The sequence below is a fragment of the Hylobates moloch genome, unplaced genomic scaffold, assembly GCF_009828535.3.
Source record: "Hylobates moloch isolate HMO894 unplaced genomic scaffold, HMol_V3 SCAFFOLD_18, whole genome shotgun sequence".
In the NCBI taxonomy this organism is placed as follows: Eukaryota; Metazoa; Chordata; class Mammalia; order Primates; family Hylobatidae; genus Hylobates; species Hylobates moloch.
The window spans coordinates 59,989,110-60,015,138 of NW_026652293.1; the positions used below are offsets into that span (position 1 = coordinate 59,989,110).

Genomic DNA, 26,029 nt, shown 5'->3' on the forward strand with positions numbered 1-26,029 from the left:
GAGCTGAGATGAACCTGCTTTGTAAAAAGATCGCATAAATTACCTAGGCTTAAAAGAAAGTCTCCTCTGTAAGGTCTTGTTTTTATTCTAGATATATGAATAAAATCAGTACCTTCTGAGGTTTTACTGACGTACATGAAACTTTGACTTTAAGAAGCAAAATTACATCTTACAGCTCCAGGATGTCACTAAGCTCGAAAATATACTTTTATTAACAATTTTGGTAATGGATAAAAAGCTAGGACAAATGTAATGTGCTAAAAATAAATCTTCTAGAGGTAAAGTATTATTCTTGCATCCAAATTAGAGAAAAATTTGTTCTTTATTACAAATAGCAACCATGTATTAAAACAGTAAATTATTTTAAAAATTCAAGAAAATGAATATAGCATCTATTTATAAGCCACACACCATCTTATATTAATGCTTATATTGTCTTGGCTCACTTAGATACAAATAAAGGTTTGCATCTGATACAGGAATATGACTCCCTTAGTCTCACTGCTCCTTCCATATTCAAAAAACAAACAATTCTGTTTCAAGAACATCTGGCACAAAAGCAACAGAATTAAATTTCTAAAGACATACAATAAACTTTCTAAGTTTATAAGTATTTCACAGGAAAGTGATACTGATTTGAATAAATTAAAATATAAAAATGTCTGGGACACATGCTCTTTGAATAGATGACAACATGTGGCTTTGGTATTTAAAAACTCATATATGTTAACATTAGATAAATTTAATTCATCTTTATTTAATGAGACAGTTTGTAATAATTCCATTTCAATGGAAAGAACATATTAACATCTGAGAATACATTAAAATATCACAAGCTTTTCAACAGATACATACACAAGTACAGGCATGCATATTATTATTATTTTCAGACATGCATATTATTGTATTTACTAGTGTCTACTCTGAGATAAAGATGGTTCTGGGCACAAAGTAAGTGCTCAATAAATATTTGTTAGATGATTAAATGGATGCCTATAAAAAAGCCCCAGGTTATATGTCCTTTGGTAGTGAAATAGAAAAAAGTCATGTGAAAATAAAATCTGGTTGTGAAGAACAGGAATTCAGACAGATAAAATCTTTGATGCATACTACGTGTACAGGTGAAGAAACAGGTTTCAAAAATTTACACCAACTTCTTGTCCTGGAAATACAAAAGCACTTACGTGATAAGAAAACATTAAAGCAATGAAAGGCACATTAAAAACTGAATTGCAATGAGAGGGCAAAAAGTCACTTGTGTTAATGCCAAAAAGAATGATTATCACGTGTTAACAAAATCAGGTGACAACAAACACTAAAAATCAAGCGGTCTAATGATTCTGTGGAAAATGCTATCTTCACTTGTTTTGCTGATCAATATAGACCTTATTTTGAACAAAAAATAAGATACAGATTTTTTCTTTTTCTTTTATCTCTTTTTTTTTTCTTAAAGTGATGGAAGAGGGAAGAAAATGTAGAGTGAGGAGGGATCTCTGATAAAAAAAATTCTTATAATGTTTGAAATCTGACATTTTGGCATCAAGGTGCATAGTCTTATTGGATATGAAGGTCTGAAAGAACTCTGGAACATTAGCAAACTGATTTTTCACCTGATGGCAGAAGGATACCAAGCAGAGTAACATTCTGTTAAACATTGTAATATGTGGGCTAGAATAGAATGTCTACAAACATTTTCTATACTACTTCTAGCTACATTGTTGGAATGTATGAGATAAAAACATTCTTTTCTGTGTAAAATAAAACAAAAGTGTACGAAATTTAAATTTTAAAAGAATATCTATTAAAACCTTGTAACTACTGAAATAATTTATTTGCTGATGTTTTGCTTTGCAACTTACATATTTGAAATTTGTATCCTGCTATCCCTACATAATGCTAACTACATATTATATATTGAAAAAACTACCAACTCAATTTAAAAAGCTTAATTAAAATACTACACAGCACTTGACTTATCAAATATAAGTCATAAATATATTCACATTTCAATTGTTTATCACAATTTAAAAAATTCTTTAAGGTATTTTGTGCCTGACATCGCATCTTCCATAAGGAAAAACAACAGGCTTTGGACTCTGTAGTTATGTTATGTTTACTTCTGAGGTTAAAGGAAAACCAGACTCAGGACTTTAAGCAAATGTTCCTAATGGGAAAAGAATGGAGAGAAATCTGAGATCTCACTCCCAGGAAAAGGTTGAAAAAAAAAATAGTATAGCTTTTAAACATGATAGAAAAGTATAACAGTTTTAATATTTAATGTGCTCGACCTGAAAAATTTTAAAAGTACTGTATCAAGATAAGCTGTAATCTAGTTTTTGCACTTTTTAAATATTTACTCAGCACAGCTAACCCTATTCCAAAAACATAAGTGATTAATGAGGCCTGTTTGAACTCCACAAAGTATATTACTATGAATATATAATAATATTTTGATATTATTGGTAATGGTAATAAGAATGTCACATTCATTCATAAGCAAGCAGAGCCAACTGATGAACTGAGATATTTACAATGAAGAACTCAGACTTGAATGCAGATATTTTTTCTTCCCATGAAATAAATGCAAACCTCCCTTTAAAAGGCGTTTTTTTAAAGAAACTTGACTGCACACCAAACTATATTATCAATCAATTTCTCTGTCAGTGATAGATGTTTATATCTTCTATCACTGTAGTGTTGATAATGGGGTTAATTAAGACAGATTTCCTTAGCAATTTGGGTCAAGATTCACAAATCATCTCCCAAATGGTCATATGAATTATACTTAAAATTCTGTGCAAAATTTAGCAGCTATCACTACCAATCAAAAGGGTCATTTTTAAAGTTTTAATAGTATGCTGAGAGAACTATGGTACTGAAATGTACAGAGCCTGGCTAATTCCACTAATGTTCTTAATTTAAACATGACCAGTCTGAGAGCCTAATCTTCATATTGTTAAAACAGAATAGTTCTCCAATGTTGTACTTTTTTTTCTTTTTTTGAGTTAGGGTCTTGCTCAGTTGCCCAATGCAACAGCAATCATAGCTCCCTGCAGCCTCAAACTCCTGGGCTCAAGTAATCCTCCCACCTTAGCCTCCCGAGTAACTAGGACTACAGGCACACATTACTATGCCCAGCAATGTTTTTATAGAAATGGGGTCTTGGTCAGGCTTGGTGGCTCACGCCTGTAATCCCAGCACTTTCAGAGGCCGAGGCGGGCGGATCACGAGGTCAGGGTTCGAGACGAGCCTGACCAACATGGTGAAACCCCATCTCTACTAAAAATACAAAATTAGCCGGGCATGGTGGCGGGTGCCTGTAATCTCAGCTACTCAGGAGGCTAAAGCAGAAGAATTGCTTGAACCTGGGAGGCAGAGGTTGCAGTGAGCCGAGATCACACCACTGCACTCCAGCCTGGGTGATAGAGTGAGACTCCATCTCAAAAAAAGAAAAAAAAAAGAAAAAAAAGAAATGGGGTCTTGCTTATGTTGCCTGGGCTGGTCTTGAACTCCTGGCCTCAGCAATCCTCATGCCTTGGCCTCCCAAAGTGCTGGGATTACAGGCATGAGCCACCACACCTGGCCTATGTTATACTTTTTCATGTACAACTGACCAGGTAACATGTTTATAACTGGGCAAAGGAAAAAGATTTAATTTCACAACTATCGGAGAGATGTAACCATTAATAATCAAGTTATGCAGTTCTCTGGGAAGAAAAAAAAAGAGTAGGCCAAATATCTGTATTGATTTGCTAACACGTAGTGAAATTTTAGTGATTTGGTAACCACATTCCAAATTTGGTATAGAACCTCTCCAAATTTGGTAGTTTCTTCCACCACCAATAGTAAACCTAGGCATGGGAGAAATTCTCCAATATGGAACTAAGTAAGAAACTGATTTGTTTGGCTTTTGACAGAAGTCTCAATTTTATGTTTTGTTCATCAGGTATGTCATCATGTATCTTAGACATATTGTGGTATACTGAGAGAAACATTTCCTCATTACATTCACATATCCTTTGAAGTCTACGCATGTATTTAAGCCTATGTATTTATATTCCCCCCACACCCGCCCTTTTTTACATTCACTCTTAATTCCTCTTACCATGGGCAGATCTTTCAGGATCTGTATTCCATCTCCAGGACCCATGTGTGCTATGTGGTTAAAATTAGTTGGATTAGAAATTAATTTATTTCTCATTTCTGGATCTCGTAGCATTTCCCTGTAAGACAAAGCATCTGTTTAGATACTTTTTCCAGTTAATTTATGTAGCTTATGAAAAAAATTAAGCTTAATTTTCTTAATAAAAATACAACTGTTAAATCACATTAATAAGAATATAGAGTAACAGAATATACTCAATTAAAAATGTACTTCCTTAGAATATTTTAAATTTAAAAAAAAGATCTTATGATTTTAGGTGGAACAGTAGAGGGTCTTTTTAAATACTTAAGACATCAAAGAAGCTCTACTTTGTTTTACATATAATTCTGAACATTTTAGGTATCTCTTTAAAAATGATTGATAACACTACAGAAACGGTCTTATATGTAACTGTAAATACTACAATCCTACTTCTGTTTGCTCATGGAGAGAGTAGTTAGTCTGAACTTCTTAGACATATACAGGTTTACTGTATGCACAGCTATGTCCTATGCTTATATTGTAGAAAGGTACACAATCCAAAAATATGACTATTCCATATACATAGAGAAGTGAATGAAGTGAATAAAAATATGGTACTTTAATCCAGTGCATACTCACAATTTTGAGAATATTAATTAAAATGATACTGATAAGTTACATTCATTATTGCAGTTTTTGACACCACAGATGAATGAGATTTTCAGATACCCAATTTTCCTTCCAAATCAAATATAGTATCATCACCAAGTAGTCCTTCAGATGGTACAAGCAGGCATGGATGATAGTACAGGTTAAGTATCTACCTCCTCTGCTGCATTCTTTCCTCTTCTGGGACTCTGAAGGAATAACGCCGCTTATTGTTAATATTTCTAACCATTTGTTTCCGACTATTATCTGATGTTTCAGGAACTACCAGTTCGTCCCCTTCTGTTAAAATAAAAATACAAACGATAATGATGTTTTTTAAACTGTTAAAATGCTTTTTATCTATTAACCTCCAAGACAGTACAAACATTGATAGTACAAGTATATGCAATTCTGGTTTTTAAATGTTGTGTTGATAACCACAGTAAATAATATTTAACAGAACCTATGTAAACAGATAATATGCTGAAAGTAAACATAGCTTACAAAATATACTTTCACTTTTACTTGATTATAAACACAGTAGGACATAATTTTACTAGAAGAAAACTGTAGTTGCCTTGGTGTTCTGTCACTCTAATCAGCCACCCTACCCCAGTATCTCAATACTATATTTTCTCTCCCTCCAGGTATTGATTTCAATGGCTTAGGGTGTTGTTAAAGAGCTACTATTGTTACCCTGAACAGTAATCAGGCATAAATGGTAAGCTTGATTTACCATAAATGGTAAATAACAATTACAACTATCTTTACATAATAAAAAAAATTCCTTTGCAAGGTTCAATCTATGAGATACGGGGTAGAAAGAAGGAGCTGTGCTCCCACTACCCTTCCTTTACAAAAGGTAAGAATCTGTTGCTATTTCTCCTCTTCTGATCTTGGGGGTAGATGATGTTTAATCATATACACCTAGCAACCCAGTGATAGTCTTATCCGATGTCAGTTTTAATATCTAGAAGTAAATAAAACTGTCTGCCAGGGACTCCCAAAACATGCTGGGCTGTGTGAAAATAAGAAAAAAATAGACAACTGTATCCATGTAATACAACAAAGGGTGTCATTATAAATAAGATAAGGAAAAACAGGAAAGTTTAGAAGTTTTCAACACCCAAAAAGCTGAAGTGAGGAGGAGGTGCGAAGAAGCCAAATGAGCCTAGAAGAAAACAAAGGTGATAATCAGCAGAAATGCAACATGATCGTCGTGGCATAATAATATGGCTTAGGCAGACTGCTTTCCTAACAATAAATATTTTAAAAATAGAATTATTATTATTATTTGTTTGAGGCAGGGTCTTGCTCTGTTGCCCAGGCTGGAGTGTAGTGGCACCATCATAGCTCACTGCAGCCTCGACCTCCTGGTCTCAAGTGATCCTCCTGTCTTGGCCTCCCAAAGAGCTGGGATTACAGGCACATGCACCACCATGCCCATCCAAAGAACAGAATTTTTGAAGTGAATGAGAATGTGGGACATAAATTTGGAATTTGAGAATTATGAGGGTAAAGCAGGTCTTGGAGACTTAGGGTGGCAATGGGAGATTTTGGACAGGCAGAGGGCTGCAGGAACACTTTGACCTCTTAAGAAATGATGGAGAAAGCAAAACACAGAAAAAGAAAGGACCTCTTGAGATGGGATTTCCTTCCTTTTTCAAAGAAAAAGACAACTACATTAAAATTTTGTCAGGTCCCTCTTCTCCAAGATCTACCTCTACTCTTAGCCTAGAGTAGAAAGATGAAAAAGCATGGGAAAAGACAAGTTGGAATAGGTTTTGTCTTATAGACACATAATGGGTATGAATACATTTACGAACAGCAGAGTCACACACAGTGAGAATAGGGTGGAGCCAATCTTATACAAATATGTGGAGTTCCTCTAAGAAACAGAATACAGGCACACCTTGGAAAAAGTGCAGGTTCAATTTGAGACCACATAATAAATACCAAAATAAAGCAAGTCACCCAATCTTTTTGGTCTTCCAGTGCATATACATTATGTTTACATTATACTGTAGTCTGTTAAGTGTGCAACAGTATGTGTCTAAAAAAATACATATCATAATTTAAAAATGCTTTATTGCCAAAAAATGCTAACAATCATCTTCGCCTTCATGAGTCGTATTCTTGTTGATAGCTGGAGGGTCTTGCCTCGATGTGGATAAGCTGCTGACTGAGCAGGGTGGTGGCTGCTGAAGGCTGGAATGGCTGTGGCAATTTCTTAAAGTGAGACATCAATAAAGTTTGCCACTCTAACTCCTCCTTTCACAAAAGACAGTTCTCCATAGCATAATGATGCTGTTTGGTAACATTTTACCCACGGTAGAATTCCTTTCAAAATTGGAGTCAATCCTCTCAAACTCTGCCTCTGCCCTATCACCTTAGTGTATGTAATATTCTAAATATTTTCTTGTTTTTTCAACAATGTTCTTAACCTCTTCACCATGAGTAGATGCCATTTCAAGAAACCATTTTTTTTTTTTTTGCTTACCCATGAGATACAACACCTCATCCAATCAAATTTATCATGTGATTGCAGCAATTCAGTCTCCTAATTCTAGTAGTTCTCCTGCTCTTTTCATCACATCTGTAGCTATTTCCTTCACTGATGTTTGGAACCTCTAGAAGTCATCCATGAGGGCTGGAATCTGCTTCTGCCAAACTCCTGTGAATGTTGGTATTTTGACCTCCTCCCAAGAATTACACGCTCTTAATGGCATCTAGAATGGTGAATCCTTTCCAGAGGGTTTTCAATCTATTTTGCCCAGATTCATCAGAGGAATAACTATCTGTGGCAGCTATGGCCTTATGAAATGTGTTTCTTAAATGATCAGACTTAAAAGTCAAAATTACTCCTTTATCCACAGGCTACAGAATGGATGCTGTGTTAGCGGATGTGAAAATAACATCATTAATCTCCTTATACCTCTCCATCAGAGATTTTGGGTGACTTAGGTGCATTGTCAATGAGCAGTAATATTTTGAAAGAAGTATTTCTTTTCTGAGCAGTAGATCTCAACAGTGGGCTTAAAATTTTCAGTGACATCCTGTAAACAGATGTGTTGCATCCAGACTTTGTTGTTCTGCTTATAAAATATAGGCAGAGTAGAGTTACCATAATTCTTTTTTTTGAGATGGAATTTCGCCCTTGTTGCCCAGGCTGGAGTGCAATGGCGCAATCTCGGCTCACTGCAACCTCCACCTCCCAGGTTCAAGTGATTCTCCTGCCTCAGCCTCCTGAGTAGCTGGGATTACAGGCATGCGCCACCATGCCTGGCTAATTTTGTATTTTTAGTAGAGACAGAGTTTCTCCATGTTGGCCAGGCTGGTCTTGAACTCCTGACCTCAGGTGATCTGCCTGCCTTGGCCTCCCAAAGTGCTGGGATTACAGGTGTGAGCCACCATGCCTGGCTGAGTTACTGTAACTCTTAAGGGCCTAGGATTTTTTCGAATGGTAAATGAGCACTGGCTTCAACGTAAGGCCACAAGCTGCATTAATCCCTAACAAGAGTCAGCCTGTCCCTTGAAGCCAGACATTGACTTCTCTCTAGCTATGAAAGTCCTAGATGGCATCTTCTTCCTATAGAAGTCTGTTTTAGCTAAACTGAATTTTGTATTGTTCAGTATAGCCACCTTCATCAATTATCTTAGCTATGTCTTCTGGATAAATTGCTGAGCTTGTACATCAATACTTGCTGTTTCACCTTGCATTTTTATGTTATGGAGATGGCTTCCTTCCTTAAATCTCATGAGCCAAACTCTGCTAACGTCTTTTCTACTGCAGGTTCCTGACAGCTCTCAGCTTTTATAGAATTGAAGAGAAAGCTTTGCTCTGGATTAGGCTTTGGCTTCAGGGAATGTTGCGGCTGACAGTCTATCCAGATCACCAAAACTTTCTTTGTAGCAGAAATAAGGTTGTTTCACTTTCTTATCATATGTTCTCTGCAGCAGCACTTTAATTTCTTTCAAGAACTTTTCCTTTGCACTCATGACTTGGCTAACTGTTGCAAGAGGCCTAGCTTGCAGCCTGCCTCGACTTTCAATATACCTTCCTCATTAAGTTTAATCATTTCTAGCTTTTGATTTAAAGTAAGAGATGTGCGACTCTTCAGTTGAACACTTAAGAGTCTATTGTAGGGCTATTAATGGGCCTAATTTCACTATTGTTGGTTCTCAGAGAATAGAGAGGCCCAATGAGAGGGAGGGAGACCAGGGAACAGCTGCTTGGTGGAACAGTCAGAACACACATTTATCAATTAAGTTTGGCATCTTATATGGGCATGGTTTGTGGCACCCCAAAACAATTACGATAACCTCAAATTTGGATCACTGATCACAGATCACCGTAACAGACAGAATAACAGTGAAAAAGTTTGAAATATTGCAAGAATTACCAAAATGTGAAACAGAGACATGAAGTCAACACATGCTGTTGGAAAAATGGCACCGAGACTTACTGGAGGCAGGGTTACCATAAACCTGCGATCCGTAAAAAATGTAGTATCTGTGAAGCACGATAAAGTGGCACACAATAAAACGGGGGTACGCCTGTATAAAACTAAGTATGGGTCTTGGAAGTGAAGTATCTAAAGCTTACATTTCATTAACTTCACGAGGTATCCAACTCTGAATGAGAATCACTTCTAAAACCTAAATATCCTTTCTTAAGTCATAATGGAGTCTTACCACAGACTTCTGCTATATTCACCAGCCTGTTCACCAAGAAACATCTGGTTCCAAGACAATGTACCAACGCACTGAACCAGAAATCAAGCAATTTTGTGTATTCCAGTACTTAATAACACTAAACACACCAACAAAATAAAACAAAACCAACAAAAAAAAAATCACAGAAAAACTTCTGACGGATTTTTTTTTGATAGTAGAAAAGCCAAATTTATTGGAGGAATATGGGGTAGGTGGGAGAAAACCATTAAGATAATAATTTCATGGCCAGGCGCGGTGGCTCATGCCTGTAATCCCAGCACTTTGAGAGGCCAAGGCGGGTGGGACACGAGGTCAGGAGATGGAGATCATCCTGGCCAACATGGTGAAACCCCGTCTCTACTAAAAATACAAAAAAATTAGCTGGGCATGGTGGTGCGTGCCTGTAATCCCAGCTACTCAGGAGACTGAGGCAGGAGAATCACTTGAACCCAGGAGGCGGAGGTTGCAGTGAGCTGAGATGGTGCCCCTGCACTCCAGCCTCGCAACAGAGCGAGACTCCGTCTCCCCCCTCAAAAAAAAAAAAAAAAAATTAACTACCCCAAAATAATGGGTCTAAACATTTTAATGTGTTTTCTTGAAGCCAGTATTTTTACTTATATTTGTCTACTTAAATTATTTTAAATACTGGCCAGGCGTGATGGCTCAGGCCTATAATCCCAGTACTTTGGGAGGCTGAGACAGGTGGATCATTTGAGGTCAGGAGTTCAAGACCAGCCTGGCCAACATGGTGAAACTCCGTCTCTACTAAAATTACAAAAAATTAGCTGGGTGTGGTGGTGCACACCTATAATCCTAGCTACTCAGGAAGCTGAGGTGGGAGGATCACCTGAACCCAGGAGAAGGAGGATGCAGTGAGCCAAGATTGTGCCACTGCACTATAGCCTGGGCAACAGAGTGAGACTCCGTCTCAAAAAAAAAAAAATATTTTAAATACATAATGTACTGTAAATACATCCTCGCTAACAGACCTGCCATAACAGATCAGAAATTTACAAATACTTCTATTATATAGAAATTTGCTGCTATGACACAAAAATGACTTTATTATATAGAAGAGGGCACCATAATAATATTCGTTAAAAGTGAGACTTTAACTCTTTGGACACCCTGACAGGCAAACAACATTTAATTCTATGTGAACAGTCTCCCTGGCATTTTATGTGTGGTATGTAATGACATGTGTGTGACCTCAATATTTTGGTCACTGACCAAATATCCTCCCCTCCTGTCTGTAACATTCTGGGTCTCCATTCCCTCTCCTGATTCCAGGCACTCCCATGACTCTCCTCTCTTTCCTGCTTCTTCCTATGCTGACATCACCACTTTCAAAGTGCTAGGCCCTGTACACTGGCAGAAGATATGTTCCAGAAGACATATTCCTCAACTCTAGATGAGTATTTATAATTTTAATGTTACAAATTTTGGTTAGGTTCTACAATATTGAAAATACAGAAGACATAAACAGCTACACTTTCTTTACTTACTCAGGTACTCCACAGAAAAATAACAAGGTACGTCAGAATCAAATAAGTGAGCTTAAACAGAACGACTTTTTGCTCAGTAATTTATTCTAATATATTATGAATGTGATAGTGGCCAACATCATAGACTTGGAGTAAGATACACCTGTGTTGAAATCTGGACTCTGGCACTTATTATTAATGTGACCTTGGGCAGTTAGCTTAGAAATAATATTTCCAATGAAGCTATCCCTATGAATATATATATTTTCTTACCTGCCATCTTATTTTTGAAATATATTAATCTAATGGTCTCCAACCCTAAAAGATTTAATGATCCTTCATTGTTTAAGGGTCGAACCTAAAATAAAAAACAAAATTAGTATTTCAACAAAACCTTTAAAAATTAAATTATAAAACTTTTGTCCTACTTATAAAGCACACCTTATTAAGACTTCTCATTTATCTACTTCAAAATACAGCCCTCTCAGAAAAATCAACAATAATTCTGACTGGAAAGGTATAATACTATCTAATTTGAACAAACAAACTTGCAATGATAACATTTTAAAGGAAGGCTATCCTAAGCAAATGAACAAATAAGTAGAAATACATTTAAACCTTAGACTTTTTAAAGCCATTAATGACCAAACAGTTACACTAAGAAGATATCAACACAGCTGATTTATGAATTCTTACTATCAAAAACTAAATGCATACATATGATGGAGATGGAAGGGTAGATCACTGGGGAAAGGAGGGACTGTCAATAAACAGTGACTGAGCAACTGGTTATACGGAACCAAGCATCAATTCCAATTGGATTAAAAACATAAATGTAATAGGCCAAGCTTTACAATGTTTGGAGGCTGGGTATACACATTTATTAAAAAAGATTTTTTAAAAAAGGTAAAATGTTTGGAGGAGAACAGAACGTATCTTATGACCTTAAGGTAGGAAAGAGTTTCTTAAACAAGAGAAAAAAGACAAACATAAAGGAAAAGAAAGATACATTTAACTACATTAAAATTAGTAACTTCTGTTAAGCCAAATACAAATGAATGAATAGGTCACAAAGAAGAAAAAGATTTACATATCTATTATCAGCCAGTATCCACAATGTATAAAGAATTCCAATAAATAAGAAAAATATGGCCAATCCAACAGCAAAATGAGCAAAAAGCATGACCAGGCATTTCATGGAAGAGGAAATACGAATGATGAATAAACATACAAAAGACTTTCAACTACACAGTTAATTAGCGACATGCAAATTGAAACTTAATGAAATACTACTTCGTATTTACAAAACCTATGAATCCTGACAATGGAAAGTACTAGGATGTGGATAAGAATTCCTTTATGCTGTTGATGGGAGTATTGGTTGGTACAATTACTTTGGAAAATAATATGACACTATCTCATAAAGCTGACTGAACTCCTTATGTCCCATCAATTCTGCTCCCAGGTATATGACTCAAACTCCTGAAAACTATTCCAAAAAACATATGCAGCAACATCACGATTGCAAAAAGCTAGTAAATAATTCAATGTCTCCCAGTCAGGGAACAGACAGTAGTGCTAAGTTCACCCGACAGAATATTTTATAGTACTGAAAGGCAATAAACTATATGGTATATGTAACAACATGAATGAATGAGACTCAGTGGATGAGTAAAGAAAGCAAGATAGAAAATGACTATATATTATAACATTTTTATAAAGCTCAAAACCAAGCAAAACTGAAAGCTATATTATTTAGGGATACTTAAAATATGCAAAAATTCTGTATTTTAAGAAAAGCAAAGGAATGACAAGCACAACATGATGCAGTTTGCAGTTATATGAGTGATGTTCTGATTCTCAGGTTAGGAGGTAGGTTCATGAGTGATCAGTTTATTATTATCCTTCACAAAGGCCATGTATCTATTCTTTCACATACATTGCAAAAATTACATGATAAAAATCAAATAGGGCTGAGCGCAGTGGCTCATGCCTGTAATCCCAGCACTTTGGGAGGCCGAGGCGGGCAGATCACTTGAGGTAAGAAGTTCGAGGCCAGCCTGGCCAACATGGTGAAACCCTGTCTCTACTAAAAACACAAAAATTAGCAGGGCATGGTGGTGTACACCTGTAGTCCCAGCTACTCTGGAGGCAGAGGTGGGAGAATTGCTTGAACCCAGGAGATGGAGGCTGCAGTGAGCTGAAATCATGTCACTGCACTCCAGGTTGGATGACAGAGCGAGACCCTGTCTCAAAAACAAAAACAGAAACAAAACAAAACAAAACAAAAACAAAAAAATCCACAGAAAAGTAATAATGACCAATCCAAATTTACGAACTAGAGGATATTTTAGTTGCTTTAGATAATCTGGCAGTATTTACAAGAGCTTTTTAAACTGCTATTATGATTTTAAACGGGTGCTAATTTTGAAATATGATCTCAGCTACTTTCACGTATTCTCTAAACCCTGTCCCCCAACTAATCATACATGCTATATATATAATGACATCTATCTATATGAAACTATTGCTCTTCATTTTTGCAAACTAGCAGTTCTATAATTGTCAAAATTCTCTTTGTTATGGAAACAGGATTATACATTAAGAACAATATATGTTTTATTAGGAATATATGAAATCTTTATTTTTCAATTATGAGACACTTAAACAGTTTTGGTTCTAAGTTCAATTACTTTTCTAGCCTGTTAAATCTGTCCCCACAGGATTAAACACTGGGTGAATGACAGTTATAATTCATAATACTCATGTACTCTCTCAGAGCTCCTTAATCCAAAAGTGGAAGGTAACACTGACATTTTAAGTTGTAGGATATATTCTAGTTGTTCATAATAATAACAATCATCCTTTGCATAAACCAAATATAGTAAAATTAGTATGGTTTTAGCTAGGCATAATGAAACTGACCAAATTTATTTCTGTTTCTATTTTCTCACTCTTAGCTAAGTCCCAAACTGCCAATTACACATGCCAGAAAATGTTGAATAAAAAAAAAATTACTATGTAGTAATTTAGTGTTTTCACTTATACTCAGTTGGCTTAGCCTACATTTTAATATTAAATTACCTTTTTGAGAGGAAGAGTCTGAATCCATTCCATGGAGTTCACATCAAAGATATCAACTGCATTTTCACTGTACACCGAGAGGTATGGTGCATTGTAACCTGGGAGAAGGGAAAGAGGGGGCAGCTTGCGGATTACTTTTAACTATTAAACCCCAAATATTTTGAAAGGTCTACACTAAATAACTGTAGAGTAGAATCCCACCCAAATCCTATGTGGCTATCATATAGTAGCCAAATCAAAACATTTTTGAAGCAAACAGAACATATATCGTAAATGAAGAACTGGTACACCACGGTTCAGATTATATAGCTGTTATAATATAGACGGATTCTGTAAACACCAGGGGTATACTGTTTCTTTGCCCAACATGAGTTCTATAAAGGAATTTCATTATATTTAAAGTATTTGATTCCTAAAAGTAGTTAAGTTATTGACAGCGAATCAAACTTAGAAAGCAGACAAATCTTCGGGTAAGTGTGCTAGCCCTGTTAAGAATGTATAATAAAGCACTGTAGCACAGTTACATGAATAGGGTAGATGCTCAATATATGCTTGTTGAAAGAATGAATATCAACAAATGGTGACACAAGCAAAGAAAGATTCAATGGTTTACTTAAACTAAGGTTACAAAGGGAATTATTTGCAGAGTTATACAAAAAAGTCAGACATTCCAACTCTGACTCTACATTAGAATAATCATAATTATTATCTGACTCAGTTACAAGACAGCATTTATTCTATTGATAAGAAAGAGAGTGTGAGAGTGTGTGGGTTTGTGTTTTTAGAGATAAGGTCTCATTGTGTTGCCTAGGCTGGAATGCAGTGGCATGATCATCGCTCAAGTGATCCTCCCACCTCAGCCTCTTGGGTAGTTGGGACGACAGGCATGCAACCACTACACCTGGCTAATTAAAGAGAATTTTTTATAGAGCTGGTTCTCGCTATGTTGCCCAGGTTGGCCTCGAACTTCTGGCCTCAAGTGATCCTCCCGCCTCAGCCTCCTGAAGTGCTGGGATTACAGGTGTAAGCCACTGTGCCCACCTAAGACTATATTTTTCAGAAGAAACAAAATATTAAAAATAGTTAATTCCCAAGATCTGCAGTTGAAAAGCTGGAAAGACAAAAAACAACAACAATAACAACAAAAAATAGTTAAGTCGTTCATCCCAGGATGGAGGGTGGGGAAAAAAAAAGTCTGGATGGGTAGAACTAGAGGTATTTTTCTTTTGTCCTGTTGACACAAACCTTCTGATTTTTCTGTAATAAGCATGGATTGCCCTTCCAAACTTTCTTGCACTGAACCTTTAAACTTGACTAGACCCATACCCATCACTCCTCCTCCTATCTTATTACAAATGAAGAGGTTTTACTCCTCCTGCCCCCAAGTAATTCTTGCACCTGTCTTCTGAATTTTGTCCTCTCTGGCCTTCTTGGCAGTCTTACTCTATTTCCCATATAGACTACTTATCCACGTAGTTCCCTAGGGTTTTTTTTCCCTTCAGCATTTTAACATGCTTAAGTATTTTTCATTAAAAACAAAACAGTTTGGATGAAATACTTCTCTTATGTGCTTCTATAGAACTCTCTACTTCTGCTATCATAGCACTTACACTCTACTGCAACTACTTGCTTTATCACGAATCTTTTCCACTGCACCCCATGCTCTGTGGGGTTAAGACTGTATCTATTTTACTCATTGCTGTAACTCATATTCAATGGCACATATTCAATAATAATTGGATTATTTTCAATAACCAAAGTATTCTATAATTAAAAGTATTCAATAAGGCTGGGTGTGGTGAGTCAAGCCTATAATCTCAGTGCTTTGGGAGACCAAGTTGGGAGGACTGCTTGAGGACAAGAATTTGAGACCAGCCTGAACAACTAATGAGACCATCTCTACAAAAATAAAAAATAAAAACGTAAGCTGGGTGTGGTGGTGTGCACCTGCTGTCCCAGCTACTCGGGAGGCTGAAGTAGGAGGATTGCTTCAGCCCAGGAGTTGGAGGCTGCAGTGGGCTATGATGATACCACTGTACTCTAACCTGGGTGACAGAGCAAGACTCCATCTCTCAAAAAAAAAAAAAGTATTCAATAATTTATTACGTCTTAATATTTCTTGAAGGGGCAAAATAAGCAATTATAAATATCTACTCATCTAGATAAAAGTGGAAAACTGAAAAAACACCTCTTATAGATGCTACATTATACCTTTACATACCTGATTAAATAATTCACTTAGTAACTACTTCTCCAGAGTAAGTTTTGTGAGACACTGAAGCTTACAAGCACCATATTTTGGGGGACCATGAGATAACAATTCAGGATTATTTCAAAATACGATGTTCGATGTGGGGTAAAAAAATCCATCTTAGTGAAATATTCCACAGAAAGATGTTTTGTTTAAATTACGCACATGCTAATGCTGGCCCTGTTTGCTCAGGCCTAACTACGTATGGTTTTTACATCAACAACATAATCAATACTGAGGAAAAGCATTAAGAATGACTTTTTAAAAAAACTGTTACTAACAATGACAACATTTGGGAGACGAAGTGGAAGGGAAAAGGAAGGAAAGAGACATAAAGATAAGACAGCCATAAGAAAGAGAATCTTACAACAAGAGGAAGGATTTGCTGGCCACATCAATTCCTGTTGTCTAGATCTTCGGCCCTGGCAGTCAGTGTATATCCCAATGCTGTTAAAACACAGCAGATATTCTTTACTGGAGATCTCAACTGCGCAGATAGCATCCATTGGTTGGTGTGCAATAAATGATAGTGTATGGTCATTTGAATGGAGCATACTGAATGGACTTCCTTCTCCATTCAAGGGGTATCTTAGAAATCCTGACTGGAATCCCACACAGAGTTGTTCACTGAAGATTGCCATCCACTGGACATTATATGGGACTTGAATTTCCTTAAATTTTCTGTGACGGGTCTTGCTCTGAAATAGTTCATAACAGAGGACCTGCCTTTTCATAGCCACACACAGGCATGTGAGAGCTCCATGGCGCATCTTTCCAGAAGTTATGGTTTGACACCCTTTAGTTTCTGCCAGCTTGTAAAAATCGGTCTCTCGCCCATCCAATGCTGACATAGGAAAAAGTCGTACATGACGATTTCGTCCTGAGATCACAGCAACAAGCTGATCATTTGGAATGAGTTCAATCTGATGAATCTTCTTATTGTCACCAACTCTAATAATTTCTAAACACAGAAAGAATAATAAATCAAAATATAGTTTTATTGATTAATCATATCCCAATTATACTCAAAAGGATATAAGTCAACTTACAGATGCACACACGGAAGAACAAGACATCAGAAGTCACAGGAAAAAAAGATTATCAAACCCATCGTAAGATAATTTAACTCACCTATAGTACGTATTAAATTGAATCCTGAGATTTCTGACAGCCAAGGCAAACCCCAAAGGATTCTTGTGTAAAAGTATGCCAAATCTTCAAGGAAAACTTTTTTACTGGCACTAAATTCTAGGGAACGTCACCATAGGATTCCCATTTTTAAAAACAGAGAACTTATTTTTCAGAAGTTTTTATATGGGTAACAATGCATTGTTTTCCCATGATCTAAGTTGACATAAAGATAAAACTTAGAATATTGTATTTATGAATACCAAGTTATATTGGTTTCTCTTTATTTCACCCAGCATTTAGTTTTTCCCTAGAAGAAAAACCTCCAAACAAACACATTTTAATAGCTGTTTCCTCTTCTGGTACTAATAGAACAATGTGAAAATCAAGTTGTATATATTTTTTTCATGTTCCATCTTTAGAAATGCAATCTGGGCTGGGCGCAGTGGCTCATGCCTGTAATCCCAGCACTTTGGGAGGCTGAGGCGGGTGGATCACCTGAAGCTGGGAGTTCGAGACCAACCTGGCCAACATGGAGAAACCTCGTCTCTACTAAAAATACAAAATTAGCCAGGCATGGTGGTGCATGCCTGTAATCCCAGCTACTGGGAGGCTGAGGCAGGAGAATCTCTTGAACCCAGGAGGTGGAGGCTGCAGTGAGCCGAGATCGTGCCACTGCACTCCAGCCTGGGCAGCAAGAGTGAAACTCCGTCTCGAAAAAAAAAAAACAAAAAAAAGAAATGCAATCTGAGTTCATACAGAACTGTTAAATAATATGATACAAGAAAGACAATACATATTTGAAGTTTTAAACCTCAGGGGGATTATAGAAATTTAAAAATAATCTTTTAATTTATAAACATATCAAATTAGGTCTGGAAAATTTTAGTCACAGGATAAATAAGAGCAAATCCTGCTCTTTGTAGAATTTAGAATCTAGAGTTTAATTTTTTTTAACACGATTTAAAATTACTCCAAAAAAAAAAAAAGTTTTCTCTTACCATCTTTGGTGACATGTACAACAAATAACCCTTCTTCGTTTCCCAAAGCAATTCTTTCATGATCTATGTAAGACATGAATGTGAAAGATTTTTATTAGGAAAAAAAACCATGTGATGCTAATAAACCAGATGATAAGAACATTTGGTGCAAAAAATGGAAATAAAATAAATTACAATAACAGTTTACACTATTTCCTTTCAGATTATACTGGTAAATCTCTCATGTCTTCTAAAATAGAACAATTATTACAGAATAATCCGTATCAATACTTACAAAAAGAAGTAAATGTTTAATAAATGATGAAACAAAATGAAAAACCTAAGTTATTCTACACTTCTTGTTTTGGGAGGTAAAAGTTGTGAATGGCATTTGAACCATACTCATTAAACTTTTCAGTATTTATGGAAAATAATAAAAGAGTTAGATGCATACACAGGAATACAGCAAAAATTTAAACCTCCAGACACAGAAACTGCCATTTGTTAAGGGGATTTCTTTTATGCAGTGTTATGTATTCCATCTTATTTAAACTTCCCAATAACCTTAGCAAGGTAATTACCATCTGTATTTTATATATTAAACTCTAAGAAACTAACTTGTTCTAAATCACACAAGCAGAAAATAGACTGGTAGGCTAATGTTTAGCACTGTTGTTTTTTCAGGAAAAAAAGGCACTTTGAAAGTGTACTTATACTCTTGCTTACTGAAAAACAAAGATCTGATATAGGTCTCATTCATTCAATAAACATGTACTGAGCATTTGTGATATGATGCACAGTATGTTGGACACTGGGGATTCCTAGATGAAAGCCAATCCCTGTTCTCAAGGTACATTAGTAAATAATTATAATAATATGATAAATGTTATAAGTTCATACCTATGATTGCGGCTGCCTGGGTTGTTTTAATGAGGGGTAGAGTGCTGTCATAAGCCTCTTTGGGAACATAGACTGAGCGGTCTCTGAATTTGTTTTTCTTCAAAATCTTGTGCAATTCACTCAGCACTCCCACCCACTTACTCTTCTCATTCTCACTGTCTGCTAGCATCAGGATTGAACATTTGTTATTAGATGCTGAGAGCTGGGAAGCTGTGACCTAGAACAATTTAATCAATATTCATGATATTAGAAAAGACACCCTTTATGCTAGTTTCATGATTATGTTAGTTTGCTTAGCACTCACCAATAAAATGAGCATTCATTAAATGATACCGTTACTGGAGTTTAGCTATTCCTAATTAGAATAACTACCTTTAGCACTAGAATACATGACAAAGCAAAGGTGGCAGATATCATTTGAAATGTTAGTATCATTTTCATTTTCCTTCTATAAAAGTGCCAGAACACTATCACTAAAGAGGCATTAAATATATAACAACAACAACAACTGACATTTATTGAGTAAATACTGAGCACCAGGTAGATCTAAGCACTTTACAAGTATTAACTCATTTAACTCTGTTAACATCGTCATGATTTAGGATGTACTGTCATTATATCCTTATTTTATATATGAAAAAAATGGTGATGCAAAGAAATTAAATCATTTCTCCAAGGACACACAACTAGAAGTCTAGGATCTTGTGCCCATGCTCTTAAGCGCCACACCATACTGACTTTGCGACTTGTTTTAAGAAGTCAGAAGTGCTCAGAAATATATTATCTGTTACTTCACAACAATAACTCGCATTATCATTAAGATTTGATCATTTAAATTAACATTTAAATGAAGGTTTATCATTATACAAACAACACTATCAGAGCAGTTTTAAATTTTACCTATATGAATTCCTTATTATAAGTAAAGAATTCCTTATTAGGTAGCAGTGACAATAAAATCACACTATGAAAATCAGTTATAGATAAGTGGGCCTCTGTAGGCTCCCTTGGTGGCTGGGAGGAAAATAAATAGTTGTCAGTCTGGGAACTAAGAGACTAAGTATAATCTTTGCCTGACCTTCCTTAGATACAAGATTCATAGACAAATATAGAGAGATAGGCATAACAATTGGGCAGTAGTTTTTTTTCTTTTTTTTAAACCTCTATTGTCTTAATTTACCAACTCAAGATTGCATCGTGGCAAGGGCCTCCAAAGACGGCTACCAACAAGTCCTCCTAAGGAATTCCATTCTTCTCATCAAGAGGTGGAGTCTATTTCCCCTCCCCTTAAATCTGGGCTGACCTCATGACTTGGTTTGACCAACAGAATGCAGAAGGGTTATTGTAACTGTTTTGGGCCTAGTCCTCAAAGGGCCTGGCAGCTTATTTTGCTCTCTTAGAAGCCAGCCACTGGGAGCTCAGCCAGCCTACCTGACGACCAGAGACCACATGGAGGGAGTTCACAAAGAGGAGAACTGAGATCACCCAGCTAACAGCCAGCACCCAGATGTAAGAGCAAGGTCATTAGACGTCCTGGCCCCAAATGAGCTGAATGCAGTCATATGAGTGACACTAGCTGACACCACAAGAACTTTACAGCTGGTCCACAGAATAGTGAAAAATAGTAAATCATTGTTGGTTTAAGCTAGTAAGTTTTGGAATGGCTGTTACAAAGCAGTAACAAACACATTAATTTTTCAAGACAGACATTTTTATTTTTTTAAAAACTTGAGAAACCTCACACTTATCTAATTTTCCATGTGGTAGTATTTATTTAAAAATTGAATTGGAACTAAAAAATATTATCTAACAGGAAGCATATTTTATAAGCCATATATTGATGCTTTCTCCAGGTCTTTCACTAATTAAATACTTAGCACCAACTTTCTATACCTTCAAGTACTGGATGACATGAAATATATAAAAGAATATAATATTTGGTTTTACTTATAGTGAATTTATGATTTATACAGGGAGGCAAAATATACTCATTAAAAACACATAATTCAGTGATCAAATTATAGCATACACACTTACCCTAAATATACAGGGTATATCTTTCCGACTTGCATGGATAACATCAGAAGCTAAGACTGAACTCACAGAAAATTCTTCATCCCTGAACAAAAGGCAAAGCATTAAAAGTTAGTATATGTGGCTATGTGTGGGTGGTTTGGGGTGTGTATCCAAATAACACATACCCAAAGCTTAACTGCACCAAACACCCAAATTTAATTTTTAAAAAAATTTAATTTTCCCCCATTGTAATTAATAGTGCCCCAAATAATTTATCAAGAATAACTTCCTAGTGGCATATTATACAAGAGCTAGAAATCATTGCTGGCTTACCCACAGTCACAAGGCCAGTTAAGTATACATGTAGAACTGGGATTTGAACCCTGGTAGGTCTCTGGAGCCTCCAGTGGACCTTCTTGCCTCCCATAATAAATCTTAAGTACCCTTAACCCAGCTCATGTTATATTTTATTGTTCCTTCAACATCTAAAACATATTTCCTCCACAATAATTTCTTGTGATTCCCTTAATTTTGTTGTTGGTACCATGACTCCCTTAGTCTTACAGGCTTGACACTTTAGTCCTATTTTTGATTCTTCTCCCTATCTATATTCAGTCCCTTAGTAAGTTCTATCAGATTTTTCTTGCCAATATTTCTTGAATCTATCCCATCATGTTCCATATTTTGTAGGGGAAGATAATGTATTTGAGATGCTAATGTGAAGTGTCAATGTGAGTCATAGCTAGAAATTCCGGTTTTGAGCAATGGATGGATATATCTGAACTGGAGATACAAGCCTGGGAGTCATCAATGCTGAGGCGATGGCTGAAGCTGTGAGTAACTATGATCACTCAAGGACAGTGCCTGGAGTTAGGAGAAAAGGTGAAGGAGAGAGCACTAAGGAATATGGTAAGAATCTGAAAAATGAGACCGGAAGTGTTTAAGGGCTGTACTTACTTAAATGTTTACTGATTATGTTTTCCAGAAGCCTTTCTGATTTTTATTTTCTTTCCTCACATTGAAATTATACTCTAAGCCTTTAGGTGATGTGAAAATATAAGCTTCACATGTTAGGCCTCCATTACCCCATTTACACAGGTCTTTTGGTCACCAACTTCTTTTTCCTTAACTCCTAGCCCCTCACACTCAACACACATACCAACCTGTCCTATAAATACACCTTACTTCCTATTTTCAATTCTGTTACTATAGCAATATTAGCAAATTAGAAAATACGAAATTAGTTCATTTAAATAAACCATGGCAACACAATTTTTAAAAATCAGAAATTTTAAAATTCCTATGTTGCAATGATACAAATAATTTTACCTTCAGAGTCTTACCTCATGTCAATCACTTGACTAATGACAACACTGGGCTGAGATGCTTTTCCTTCGGCAATATCGTACAGAAAGAGTTTGAAGTCACACACTATAGCCAGTGCTCTCTGCCACCCTTTCTTCACTCCAGCTGGCTTAGGAATCTTAGTTTTGTTTTAGACAGACAAACAGCCAAAACAACTCAAATGAAAACATCCCTTAAATTACCTATGTAATTGCATGGTGAAGACCTACAGATAATGCACACGTTTTATAAGTCTGCCATTCTGGTTGGTAAAGTAGCAGATGAGACACATATCATTAAGCTATGAGAAAATGTGAGAACGCATTCTTCAAATACTGAATGACTTTTTATTCTGAGAAACATTTTAATGGTACCATTTTAACTTTCACTCATGTTTCATAAAAATAACACTCATGGTTTTCTTTCTAAATAGCATAAAAGTCAAATTTGGTGTAAGATGAAGTTCAGCTTACATTGTAAACACTACCCAAGATAACAAGACTATGCCTTAATAGCTCATAATTCATAACCATATGCCACCTCTCTTGCAAGAGCAGGTGCTACAAACTCCTTTATGAAGATTTCATGACAAGATAGGAACAATATGGAAAAACCTGAGACATTTTATAACTTATTTCCATGTAAAAGCTAGGTTTTTGTTTGCAAATCATTATTCTAGATGAAATAAAATTATTAGATGAATTTTATTCATTTAATTTTCCATCAAGAACTATGCTCTTAAAATAACTGGATTTGATTTTAATTCATTAATAAATCTTAAAAGATTAATCTAAACCCAACTTAATCATACTTACCCTGACATGACCTTCATATGCTGTTCCTATTCCCTTCTGAGGATCTATACCCAGGGGACCTTTTGTCTGTTCAGGAGGAACTGGACAAGTGGTTGGAGCTTTGTTTACACAAGTTATATGGCATGAGAATCCACACACTTTTGGAGGGAAAAAAGAAACGTTTGATAAAAATTCATTTTAACAAAAAGAAAATTCATAACACTCACTGCATACAAGATGCTATGTTAGATGAATGCTTATCTCCAATTTTATTTTAAATAACTGTTTTATCATTTGGGTAGCTGATTCATTTGCTTACCAATGACAATTTTAATGAGACATAGTAAATATTTAAAAAATTATTTGTATTACTGTTGTTCTGTATTGACATTAGTGATCAAAAAAAGAGGCAAATAGAAGAAGTATCTAACCTTGTGAATAAAATGATTGATTTAGATTTTCTAAAAGAGTAGTTTCTAGAGTTTTTTGCTCTTCATCCCACTGCAACTTGGCATCTGCCTTGAAATTTCTGTTGCAAGGGTCACTAGTGGGTATTAAGCTACCTGACATCTTTGGTTTGGCAAACCCTACCAATCCTTGAAAATGCAGTTTTTCAATGACTAAAAAAGCACAAGTTAAAGGTAAATTTTAGGAGTTATTATTATATATACTTAAACTACTACTAAAATAACAATAGTTAACTTTATGGAGGGCTTTTTATTTTTCTATAACAATCTAAGAGAGGTACAGTTACCATCTCTATAAATGGACTACATATCACTGATGGATACTGTGAAACCAGCAGAGAGGCAAGATGACAAAAATCATCCAAATGTCTCAATTCACTTTATTTATTTATTAAAGAGAAGGTCTTGCTATGTTGCCCAGGCTGGCCTCAAAACGATCCTCTTGTCTTAGCCTCCTGAGTAGTTGGGACTATAGGCATGAGCCATCACACTCAACTTCAATTCACTTTTAAGTGGAGTATCTAGCAAGTTATGATTTGTTTTACTTACAAGCAAAGGGCAGTGGAAGCAACAAAATAAGTATCCTATACTGGATCTAATTCCAACCAGCCACAAGGAAAGGAACATGACAGGAATCTTTAGAAGCTGGAACCACGTTATTATAACATTTACAAAAGCCTGGTAGACAAAGGCTAGGAACAGTCTCGTGAGTCCCCATAGCTTCATAAAGTAGGCTTCAAAGGGTCTGAAGAAAAGATAGGCACAATTTCACAGCAAAAGACTCTAGAAGGGAAGAGAGTCTGAGAAGACCTCAAAAATTCCTACTATGAATTGCAAATAATTGTGGTGCATAAAAAATGACATGGGACTTAAAGCCAGGTAGCTGGCCAGGATTCTTTCTGATAGACAAATTTAAAAATGACATACCAGTACTGGCTAAGTTCCAAAATGAAACAAAGTTTGAAAACTACAAATTTTCTCCTTCTTTGGCTTCAGTCACACCTTCCTAGTCAACAATACAGGCGATTCCTTCTCAGGTTACTTGGCTATCTTTTCCTGTTGCCTTCCCTTAACTAAGTAAGAGACTCATGTACTTGCTCTCTTCGCAATCTACATGTACTTCTTGGATGTCATTCATGTTTATAACTTAATACACTCCTAACTCTTAAATCTCTGCTTTCTTAACCCTGAACATTTTATTTGGCTTTAAACACACGTATCTAATGGATTAGTTAAAATACTAGAATCTGGATCTTTCACTTTAGCTGTGAGAACTAACCAAACAGAATGCACTGCCTTAAGATGTTATTAATTTCCCTCTTACTCAAAGTACTCAGATATAGGCTAACTACAAGTATATTATAAAGGAAACACATGCATCTGATGGGGATTGGCTATATTTCCTTTAAGGTCCCTTCCCATCCTAACAGAAGAGACAGGAAATGGTAACTAGTATTAGAATTTGAGTTAGCAACTATTTTCTTGTCTTTTTCATAAGATAAATCAATATATGAGAGATCTTCAGAATGTTCATGGAAAACACTATTATGGAAAAACTATGCATGGATTTAAAATTTTCTTTTGCACCAAAATAAATGCATACTAACTTGTTATAATATGTCTGAAAAGGATCTAGTTTGAGGCACTAAGAAGAATGAGACATCAATTTGAAAAGAGCCCCTATCAGAGCAACATGAATTCTGCTAAAATTAAGTAAGAACAAATATAAAATTTACAATGAAGCTTGGGTAAAATCATTGATGCTTTACAAAAAGTTTATGGGGACAATGCCTGATATGGTTTGGCTGTGTTCCTACCCAAATCTCATCTTGAATTGTAGCTCCCCTAATTCCCATGTGTCATGGGAGGGACACAGTGGGAGGTAATTGAATCATGAGGGCAGGTCTCTCTGTGCTGCTCTGGTGATAGTGAGTAAGTCTCATGAAATCTGATGGTTTTATAAAGAGGAGTTCCCCTGCACATGCTCTCTTGCCTGCCGCCATGTAAGACGTGACTTTGCTTCTCTTTCACCTTCCACCATGATTGTGAGGCCTCCCCAGTCATGTGGAACTGAGTCAATTAAACCTCTTT

At 36.0% G+C, this 26,029-nt stretch overlaps 1 protein-coding gene across 21 annotated transcripts in view; it reads right to left on the bottom strand.

The window, feature by feature from the left end:
* The window catches only part of CDC42BPA (CDC42 binding protein kinase alpha), a 320,366-nt gene that overhangs the window by 24,108 nt on the left and 270,229 nt on the right, over positions 1-26,029 (bottom strand). For all 21 annotated transcript variants that reach the window (XR_009210848.1, XR_009210849.1, XR_009210847.1 and 18 more), the window contains 10 exons: positions 23,493-23,629; positions 22,677-22,816; positions 21,355-21,436; positions 19,318-19,534; positions 18,439-18,501; positions 16,677-17,270; positions 14,059-14,156; positions 11,248-11,332; positions 4,951-5,074; positions 4,106-4,223 (listed from right to left, as the gene is read on the bottom strand). Coding sequence is in view for 16 of the 21 variants with exons in the window: in XM_058430788.1 (XP_058286771.1) it covers positions 4,106-4,223; positions 4,951-5,074; positions 11,248-11,332; positions 14,059-14,156; positions 16,677-17,270; positions 18,439-18,501; positions 19,318-19,534; positions 21,355-21,436; positions 22,677-22,816; positions 23,493-23,629 (1,658 nt within the window). In the remaining 5 variants the exon portion in view is untranslated. The remainder of the gene's footprint in view (positions 1-4,105; positions 4,224-4,950; positions 5,075-11,247; positions 11,333-14,058; positions 14,157-16,676; positions 17,271-18,438; positions 18,502-19,317; positions 19,535-21,354; positions 21,437-22,676; positions 22,817-23,492; positions 23,630-26,029) is intronic.